The following is an 11,189-nucleotide window of genomic DNA, read 5'->3' as shown; positions in this document are numbered from 1 at the left end:
TTTTGGTATTACAAAAATTCATAATAGATTTACCATGGTGAATGTTGACTCTGATTTCAAATTATAAGATGAGATGAAAATACAGATTTGTTTCTTTAATTCTTTTTGGGGATCTACATGTTTTAAATTTAATTTCCTTAAGTTGTTCCGGTTTAATAATATATCTATATTTACCCTGTGAACTTTGTAATCTTGATAAAATCAAACATGATATAAACCTAAGCGTTACGCATTAAGTTGACAACTATTCAAACATCTGATTGAGGACATCGTGTGTAACATGTATATGCTCTTTGAGAAATTTGATTTCGTGAAAATAAAACCAAAGTCCGTACAATTTTGGACTTTGATCATCGCATGCAATCTCAAAGTTCGTCGATATCTACAAAATTTTTATATATGATTCTATTACATCCTTAATAATAAATACATGTTTTTTGTTTATGTGATACAGATGACACCCCAAAACTCATATCGGCCTCCGGGACTGATACAATTTATTAGCCCTTGGGCTGATACGGATCCGTATTACACCCCCTGCGGAACTGTACTCATGCCTTTTTCCGTTTCGGCACTTCTGCATGTTTACAGACAGAAAATTATCTTGTCAGGTCTTCTTTTGGAATAAGCAAGTAATACATGTAACTATTGCAAAGAAAAAATTGATTCATTTCTTTAAAAACTTTGAAATACAACAATATTTATTTTGTGAAAAATAGTTCAACGAGATACTGTATACAGGGTTACTTTTGCCCAGTGTAATTTTTGCCCGTCTACACTTACAAAAAGTTTTGCCCCGTTTTGAATTAACCCAGGCGCAGTCGTCTTTAAAAAAGATAATATAAAACATTGGAACTCTCCCAGTCTTAAATTCACCAGCTGACAATGAGGGCGAGAGGGGTGAATATTTCCCGGTATACATTATCTGAGCAATAGCCAGTATGTTATATTTTGGCCCAGTTCAGTGTTAAAATACATTAATATCGCAGCACAGTTGATTTAATTTAAGATTTCGAGATCAGATTCTGTTAAACAAGGCAAGTGGACACAATTAATTTTTATAAAAAAACGTCGTCAACTGTTCATTAAAACTGACGCATATACTCTTCGCTCTCCAATGGACTTTCTGCCCTAATACTATTTTAATACTAAATCACTCCATCATTTGCATGTTTGTTAATCTTGTGTCCAATTTGGAAGGATATTATTTGTTTGTAGTTTTGGCTCGAGCACGACAGTATCAATAGTCGAGTTTGTATATTCGAAATTCATAGTTTCATCACAACTCTTTTGTTGCCCATGTTGAGAAGAACAAGATAGCGGTTTCTTTGTTATACGTTTGCATGGTGTTGAATATATAACTGCTTGTTGATCTGTTGTTTTATCGTTAACAGTTTCCCTGTGGTGTTCGTCCACTAAACTTTCACTAATTTCCTCTTCATATCTCTGAAAGCCACAGTCGTGATATGTGTTTTGGATACTTTCCTCACTTTGCGCCTGCTGTAGGGGGACGTTACTACCAGACGCTGTATCCCCGGTCACCGCCATACTGCCCATGTGATAGATAGAATGGTTGGAATGGTGAACTCTAAGGTTTAAATGGTCGTAAATGTCGTCGTTTGGATTGGACTCATCTGTTTCGGAACGGTGGTTTCTGACTGTGGAATCTGTTACAAGTTTTATTAGAAAAGTATTAATATGTTAAAAGAAACCCGTTAAGTAAGGATGAAACTATTATTTACTTCATCTTTGAAAATAAATCACTGTTTATAACCTTTATCATTGATATAATTATATTAGGAAAATACTTACCTGTTCTTCTTTTCAAGATTTGTGAATATCGTATTCTTAAAAAAACATAACATAATCTAAATCAAACGATTTGATATGCCACTGATACTATTTTAGAGTTTTAGGTATGATTTGAAAATGGTATATTATATTAAGCAAGTTTACCTGATGCAGACTGTGCCAAAAACCAGAAAGGCTATGGCAGAAATCGATAAAGGAACGGCTACAGCTTCTATTTTTTCTTCACCTTCATCAGTCACTAGTAATGAATAACAAAGTACCATAAAAAAAAAGAGCATTAACGACCGATGCCTTGCCAAAGGAAAAATATCTTTAGATGATTTCGTCTCTCTGACCCGATTCTCCAAGCCCGCTCCATCTGTGGTCTTAACTAAACATAATAATTGTTTAAAATAATTATCTTTCATAGAAGTTTCATGATTCATAACCTTTCAATGCTCTCTATGATCCGATGAATTTCATGACATACACTTCACCACAGCGCAAAGTGCCTCTGTAAATACTTGTTAACTGTCAACTTACCCCCTAATTGACCAATGAGACCTTAATAAAAATGAAATAATTTTGTTGATTTTGCGCTTACCACGGAGGTTCTAAGTAAACGAGAACTATAACTAACAAATCATACATGGTAAAGTATTATTCAAGATTCATAATAGATTTTCTTGCATAATTTTCACTTGTCAAATTTCTTTTTCGATCATCATTATATTAGAAATTTCCGATATGTGATTAGATACAATATATGCCTTGCTTTCGCTGTCGGTCTTAAGCTTGTTCAATGAAATTTCTTAATGTAAATTCAAATATATTTTGCAGTGTAACACGTTCAATATGTTAAACGAATATTATAAACAAAGTCAATAAAAATGCATTTCGCAGTGTGAAACGTTTAAAGTGGGTGATCACTATATTTTAATTTTTGTACAAAATAATACGAATATGATGTAATGTCTTATTTTGAATAGTATCGGTTTTAATAAATATGAAGCACAACGTACAAAAATTGATAATAATCGTCTTGGATGAAAATTGATAAGAACCGTTATCTTATCATCATCATTGTTTGTTTAAGAAAATAACATATTTGAGGCATCTCGGTTAATATTAGACACAGCCAATTGCAGTTCCATAAGAAAACATATTAGGTTGCTTTGGTTATCAGAAAATAATTTAATTCTGGTTGTAACGCGCTTTTTGATTGGCTAAAAAATTATTTGATATCGTATAAAGAATGTTGCCTACGTCATAATAAGACTAACGTCAAAAATGTATCAATACGCCTGACGTTACGTTTGAATTTTGTACAATTTTACGTCATTTTAAAGGTCAAATGACCGTTTTTATCTACAACGGAGAGTAAAAAAATTAAATTATAAGCAATGAATTCGCGGTTTATAAAGCGTAAACTGCCCCAGACCATTTTATATCGTATAAAACAAATAAATATTGAATTAATTCCTTAACTGTCTGGTGTTTTCGGGCGTTTATGATGCATATATCGTATTTGCAGCAACGTGTTTTAATTTGGGCTATCTATTGATTTTCTAATTCTGAAAGTTATCAATACTGAAGAGTGGAGTGTTAGACTTATATTGAACACACTGATATAAGCTTGCCATATGTAATAAGACTAAATGACCAATAAAAAGACTTCACAACTATGTTTTAAGTAAGGATAAGTGTATGATGGATTCAACTTGGAAAATTGTCCTTTGAATATATACAAACTTGGGATTGATGTTAAACCCTTCTTTAATTCCTAGTGTAGATCTGAATTACTTTCTTTTTGCATGTGTGTTTATATCACTAATATGACCTCACATGTAATGTAAAATCTGATTACTTTATAAACATAAATGTTTATGATTATTATCTAGTTTTCTTTGATTTAGACAAACCAGTCCGGTATTGATAGTAAATTACTCACTTTTAACAGATAGACTAGCTGTCGGACTAACAACTGTTGTCAATGCCTTTGTAGATTCCTTTTCTGTCAAAAATGGTTAGAGGTTAATATCAATTCAACGTCCGCGCCCATGTTTTAAATGCATTTTCATACGTTTCTTTATAAGCCGCAGTAAAGAATTGTACCTTGATCTGAACAGTTACCACTTGTTATGTTACACAAACATCCTCTTGCAGGCTCACAATACATGTCTAGTGAACAGTTACACATCCCGAGGCACCGACGTCCGAAGTACCCGTGTGGACAGGTTCTGGAACAGTTTATACCCACGTAGCCTGGTTCACACTCTACAAAGGATTACTTATGTCAAACTGTAAAAACTGATAAGTCTTAAAAGGGATTGCCATCCAAAGGAAATTATAGGCACGACCTAAACGGACTTAACATGTGTTTACTGAAAAACTTACTGATAGACGTAACATATACATGTATCACATGATGTAATATGGATAAAAGCTGGGCGTTTGCAATTTTTACAAAACACTTGTTAAACCTGCTTCATTTATAATGACACTAAAATATTGACAGATAGTTCAATATATGTATATACGACATTCAATCACGTTCAATGCTTTTTATTACTCTTCCGGTGTTGATAAATACATGTAGTACTAGTTTTACAATTAATGATAAAACTTAAAAATAAAAATATGATTGAAAGTAGAGCACGATTATTATCATATTTTGGGGTTGGATGGGCTCTGAAACATTCTTTTATTGTAAAATTTTTATTTTCTGAAATATATTGTTTTTTGAATATGTAGGATATTTTCTCCTTTTCAATTGATCATAAACACAGTTTAAAACACAATATATATTTCAAAGTAAAATCTTGTGAAGCGTCATATTATTTATTACTATACAGATTTCATGCGCTCTCCGTCGAAACTTTTCTTAGCTATTTCCACCTTATTTTTAAAGCTATTTATTAAACTTTAATGTTGTGGGCGAGAAATGCATACTGCTGCATATAGTCCTTTGTTTGCATTCTTTAGAATTATTCTTCCCAAAAACCACCCGGCTAAAAATGTTAATATTTGTGTGAGAGCATCCTCCGGATATATTCAAGTTATCTCAAATTGTAATTCCCTGGGATAGGGTTAAGGCATAATGACAAGTTGATTTTTTTACATAGATAAAATATATTAAATAGAGAAAACTCGTCTCAAAATTCATTTGACAAGAGAAGGTGAAACATGTCTAATAGTATTTTTGAGTACTGTAGATTTATTTAAGTTTGTTCAAATTATAGGGGTATGCTCGGGTTTTAAGATACGAAAAAAAAAACTTCTAAAAAACTGAAACAACAAATGAAGTTTGATGTTTATTTATAATTGTAGAAAAATATTATATAGTAGTAACAGTATATATTCTACCAACATGTCCAAATATTCTGTATTTGATACCTAAATCTGATTTGATTAGATTTAAAGCTTGTATATCTCAGATGAGCAATGTGTCCAATGGGCCTCTGGTGCGACTACGTATCGCAGTTCATTCAACATAAGTTGCCCCAAGGTTTGCTTTACTATATAACGTAGTATTCATTCATTAGATAGAAAATATTCTGTATAAATTTCTCAAGAACCAATGTAGAGTTCAACAAAGTTCTACAGTGTGCTGAAATTTCATTATTTCATAAGAAATTATTTACTTATGAAGATAAAAAAAGGATCACTGATACTTACCATTACATTTATTTTCATTTAGAAAATATCCTGTGCAACATTGAATGGATGAGCTTGAAATTAAAGTAAAAAATAAAACAGTTGTAAAAAAATTAGAAAAACCTCATTTGTTGTATCTAAACCGTCAAAAATACTCTTCAGATCTACATTCAATAAAGATTACCAATTGAATCTGGTTATACTTGCTGTTTTTCAAACAGTACAATCAGGGTTTTTATAAATCTATAAGCAAAAGCATCTTAATCTTAAGTAATGGTGCATGAAAATGGTCTTACCTAGAATGTTGTAACTAATTGTTTCTGCTATCATCCGCTTTTAGGATTCTCCTGTTCTGCTGTAAGGTTTTTTTTACTTGTCTCAGATTTTTGTCAATAATTGATATAATATGCCTTGCATCAAACCCTTCCTCATGTAATAGGGTAATTGTAGTGGCACGCAAAGAATGGTTTGTGTAAGATTTGCTTAACTTGTACTTTATTTCCCAAACTGTTTTTACGAACACAAATATCTTCATACTCGACCTCTGTTTTCTATTCTTTTGATTTAGGACGTTGCCAAAATGAATCAAAATTTTGGTTGAGCACAGCTAAATACTTCACTGGGAACAAATCGTTGTTTGGTAAAGTGTACAACCGCCCGCCCTGACTTTTATCAGTAACTGTAGAATCTCCTTGGTGAGTTTTTTTGAAGAGTGGTCCCTCAAAGTCACATACTTATTTGTACCAGAACCATGGAATTTAAAGTCTCTCAAGTTTTCTCTGCCTCGGATGCAGAAATATATCATAAAATCGAAAAACACCTTGTTTTGAAGATCATTAGGGTTTTTTCTTTTTAGATCGAATGCTGTATAAAGTACAGCCAGGTCGTCAGCTTAAATAGGGGGGTTTGTGTTCACTAGACCCAATTTCTACTTGTTTCAGTTTTACCATCATTGCTTGAAACTAAAGATTTGCTGGCTTAAATGCATTGTTATTAACAATGCCGGTGTCTCTAATTTTAAGAAAATGGCGTTGCATTTCGTATCGTAAATTTATCATAGACTTTTGGTTTCTTGCAGATGCATAAACTGTTTTAAAATTTTCACACAACGAGTCCAATGGTAACTTCTCAAAATCCGAAAAAAAAAGTTTTTATTCCCGCAATAGGAAATCAGCACAGTCACAGTCATTTAAATAGCGTTTTTTGTATTTTTGGAATCTTTGTTATCCATTAGCTAACTCAAGTCTTCTACATTTAACTAAATAATATCGCTGCCTCAATTGATTGCAACTGATGTCTGCTTACCTTACTGTTACTAATATAAATTCGAAACCTTGATCGGTTTTTCCAGAATACATCGGATCGCATTCTATTGACCGGCGGTCCAACAGATCGCAGTCTATTGACCGGCGGTCTAATAGATCTCAGTTTATTGACCGGCAGTTCAAAAGATCGTTTCAGTAGTTAAGAAAAACAATATACACATACAAAATAGACGAAAATATTTAATCTGTAATAATCCCGTTGATTAGGTTATAGTATTATATATTGCATATTGGTAATTGTGACATCTGTGCATTTGTAACCCAATGCACAATTCACCCATACACTGTTCGTCAGACTTTGTATTGTATTATATATTGTTTTTTTTGGCGGGGACAGCCCAGTGGTAACCCCCATATCATCACCGCGGCCAGTAGCGTCAAACATTAAAAATAAATATAATATGATCTATCTATAGCTATGTTTGTGTCTTTGATGATTAAAGTTATATAAACTTATAGAATAGCAAAAATGTTCAAATATGTATGAACTTTTTAATGAACTAACACCGCACGCGCTGTTGCACCATTTTAAATATAGAACCACGGTTATGTTAATGATTCTGAACATTTTTTTTTTTTCAGACGTAAATTTATTACGGGCAAATGAGGATTTTATAAAGCGACCTACCAAGTTCATATTCAGGTGAATTTTTAAACTTGAAGTTGCTGTTTATTTCTTAAGCTAATTAAGATTCATAACTCCTTGCAGTTGTTAAACGTTAGTTTTGCTATCAAGATTGAAAATAATAAACTAACCGGAGAACATTAAGAATATTGATAAACTCAAAATATTGCACCTGAATTGTAAACCCGTGATGATGAGAAAATACGTTTTGTGAATAAAAGAGAACACAATAGTTATACTAGTTTATGTGTGTTTATTGTTCTGCAAATCATATTTTCATCATGCACCATACATGTCTCAATTTGAAGCAAATGTCAAAGATACAATAAGTGCAAATAAATGAATTTTGTTTTTTAGAACGTTGCATTAATAGACTATATTTAAATGAAAGTAACATGATAAAAAAACCGAAACAACAACAACAACAAATAATATTAGGGATTTTCTGTAGGGAAACTGCACAATAATTGGTACTTATTTTAAGGGGACAAATGCCAAGTTTAGCAAAAATCGGGTATAAGGAAGTTTGGTTGTTTATATTTGATTCTATCAATAGAGACGCCTACACACAAACAAAGCAACACTAGCTATGTTAACGAGTCATTAATAGATAACAAATTGTTGTATCTCATGTCATAATTATGAAATCGATCATAGTATAATAAAATCACCTGTTTATTTATATATAGTACCGTAAAACGTAAACTCTCATTTTGTTCACTCATCAACCTTCCTCCATATGCTGAAAAAAATAAATAAAAACAGCTGTGTAAATCCGATTCTTTGGGAAAATTAGCACTGTAAAATGCATTTCCGTTTTAGGAAAAATATTAAATTACAAGATATCTATTTCAGTAATACTTGCCACCTTATGAATTCCTTTAAAATGTTGATACTGGAACTAGGAAAGTAAATAACTGTTAATATCGTACATTTTGTCATCGTTTGTGACCAAGAATATTAAAGAGCGTCTTTGACCTGATTATCCTCCTTAGATCGATCAGTTTATAAGTTCTACATGTATCTTACAGTTGTTATAAGTTTTTTATAACAATGATTTTGAGATTCTGACCAATGAGAAATTCACTGAAAGTTAACATAGTCTTTCTGGACTACCTGCACACTCTTTGATAAGATGTATGTTTTAAATATGTCCTCTAAACATTAATAAGTAAGCATTACTTTTATATGGAGTTGTTGTTTTATAATAATAATTGAAGTTCTATACCATGATCGAGAAATAAAACCTTTGAAACAAATAAAGAAAGAAATATAAAGGAATAGATTGTATGTATTCAGTTAATATATCACTGTTTTCCATGTAATGATATTGCATGATTGCATTTTCTGGTCAAAAACTCATACCTTTTTTAAAACAGTTAACGCTGTTTGTGTTACATCCTCTCGATGGATCACAATACTCGCCCAGTGAACAGCGGCATCGTTCTTCACACAGTCGTCCAAAGTACCCGGATGTACAGGTCAATGAACAGTTCTTACCTATGTATCCAGGGTTACAATCTAAAAGAGATAATAAAGGAGTTTTAATTTTGTCACTAGTATTATTTATATACAACTTATGACATTAGATTTACAAGAGTGAAGTACACAAGGGAAAGATTGTAACACATTGAAAAAGCCGTGATAAAAATAGGACGTCTTTAAATCTTTTAAAGAGCATGGAGTATAAATTCTTGATTATAGTAAGAAAAAATACTTGTATGACGTAATTTTTGCTATCAATTTAAAAAATGCCCATAGAAAATCAATTTGATATGGACGTTTCTGATCACCCTTGTATGTTTTACAAATGATGTACATATTTAACGCTTATGCGACAGTTTGTATATAGTTTACCAAAACTATCATGGTTTAACGTTTTATTAGTGATATCATAATTAAAGAATAGTTTAGTTTATATATTCTCTTTGACAATGCATGAAGCAAAAGTTTCAAGTTAATATCTAATTAATGAAAACATAAAATTAATTTGGTTCATTAATCATATATAATGTTAGAAAATAACATGCTGCTGACAGATAATGCGCACAAAGTAGTTAAACGGTCTAAAACGATACTGATTGATGTGCATGGATAAAATTTATTTCATTAAAATATCAGAAAAAATGCATAGAATCATGAATTTTATACAAAATAGTCTGATTACTCTTTTTGTACAGGGAGGAGCATCTAACTTTTTTTCGGGCAAGAGAAAAGATTTGGAGGAATGTCAACGTCTATGCTACAACACCGGAGTCGTTTAACACAAAGTTTTATAGAAATTAATTGTCTAAACCATTTGTTTTCCCATCTCATCTTTTTTTACTTTTTCAAAATGTTTTTTAGTTATAATAGATCAAAGCTTTAGTCTTCTGATCCTTGAAACTTCTTCTGAAATGACTGTATACACTACGGCCAACGCGGTTTGCGTATTTACCGCGAGTCCTCGTGGTGTGAAATTGATCGCGGTTTAGCACAGGTAACTCAGGTAAAACCGCGCATCCTCGCGGTACAGCTTCTCACCTTGGCCACACCGTCGCGGTACTGTGAAACCAGTCCCAGGTAAAACTATTCTTGTTTTTAACGCGAGTTACCTCCCCCCATTTTTTCTCATACGGGAAATATGATTGAGATAATTAATGAATATTAATTCATATTCCTTTATTTTATGAAAGGAGTTGATTGTTACAATTTATTATTATTTTTAAAAAAGTGGTAGAAATAAAAGGAAGGTGTAATTATGCTAATACAGAATTTTGTATACTATTTTGTATACTCGATGGCGTTACAGATAAATTAATCTTGGCACATTCATCGCTGACAATTCTTGGTTATCAATGAATTTGATTGTAATTATATACCCGGTAATAAACACTTCACCAAAATATCTTATTTCGCCTCAAGAAAGGGATACTAATTAGCGTTTCATTTACAATCTTTCATATCTAAATCTTACCTTTAAAACATATCTTACACTTGGTCATTTCTCTTAAAAACATTTAAAGAACTCGTTTAATGAATAACAAAATACATGTAGATATAAAATAATTTGAAGTATACTCGCTTATCACCGCTGCGACCCGAGTTCTATCCCCGTGATCTACATTAGTTGAATAGATATGCTGGTTGCCCGCTTGGACACGTGGGTTTTCTCAGGGCACTCAGGCTTTCTTCCATATCGATGACCCCCTCGCGCTAACATCCGTGCCAACGAAGGCTATTAATATAAGTTGTATAAATTGTTTATTAAATGTTTAAAAAAAAGATTCAATCAGTTTACGAAAATGCTAATGTTAAAATCGTGTGTATTTAAAAATTGATTTCCTATCCGGTCTAGCTAAAGTATGATGTTCAGTGGGTCGCCCAGTATTTATGTCTGTCGTTCAAAACCCGGGATTAAAAAATATGAATGATCATTTATTCTTGGGTATCCAATTTCGCAGTGTCAGTTGACCAACAGAGGAAGGTGAATTGCGTAACATTACGTATACAGTATGTGTATACAGAATTTTGGTTGTTGCCGTCAGGGTGGGTGACCTGCAGCAATAAGTGTGACTTGGGGTCCGCTAAATAGAAGTATATAGTCCGTTCTTTCGAACAGCAACATTTTCTTGATAGAATAATTTTAAATTAATTTCAAACAAATGAAAATTTGTTTTTCAATTTAAATTTAAGGAAATTATTCTGCGTATTCAGAACACAGTGTTTACAAAATACATCCATAAAATTACCTTTTAATGATATACTTTATACTCGATTGAAATACAATTAACAAACAGACTATAATCAGG

General features: G+C 32.1%; 1 protein-coding gene across 1 annotated transcript; it reads right to left on the bottom strand.

The window, feature by feature from the left end:
* Positions 1-454: 454 nt before the first annotated feature.
* On the bottom strand, positions 455-4,137 carry LOC136273403 (uncharacterized). Its single transcript, XM_066077811.1, has 5 exons — positions 3,907-4,137; positions 3,743-3,805; positions 1,957-2,050; positions 1,813-1,847; positions 455-1,667 (listed from the first exon to the last, which is right to left on the bottom strand). The coding sequence occupies exons 1-5, from the start codon at positions 3,989-3,991 to the stop codon at positions 1,177-1,179; spliced, it is 768 nt and encodes a 255-aa protein (XP_065933883.1). The 5' UTR covers positions 3,992-4,137; the 3' UTR covers positions 455-1,176.
* Between the last annotated feature and the right edge of the window lie 7,052 nt (positions 4,138-11,189).

The sequence above is a fragment of the Magallana gigas genome, chromosome 3, assembly GCF_963853765.1.
Source record: "Magallana gigas chromosome 3, xbMagGiga1.1, whole genome shotgun sequence".
NCBI lineage: Eukaryota > Metazoa > Mollusca > Bivalvia > Ostreida > Ostreidae > Magallana > Magallana gigas.
This window is presented reverse-complemented; position numbering and strand designations above follow the sequence as displayed.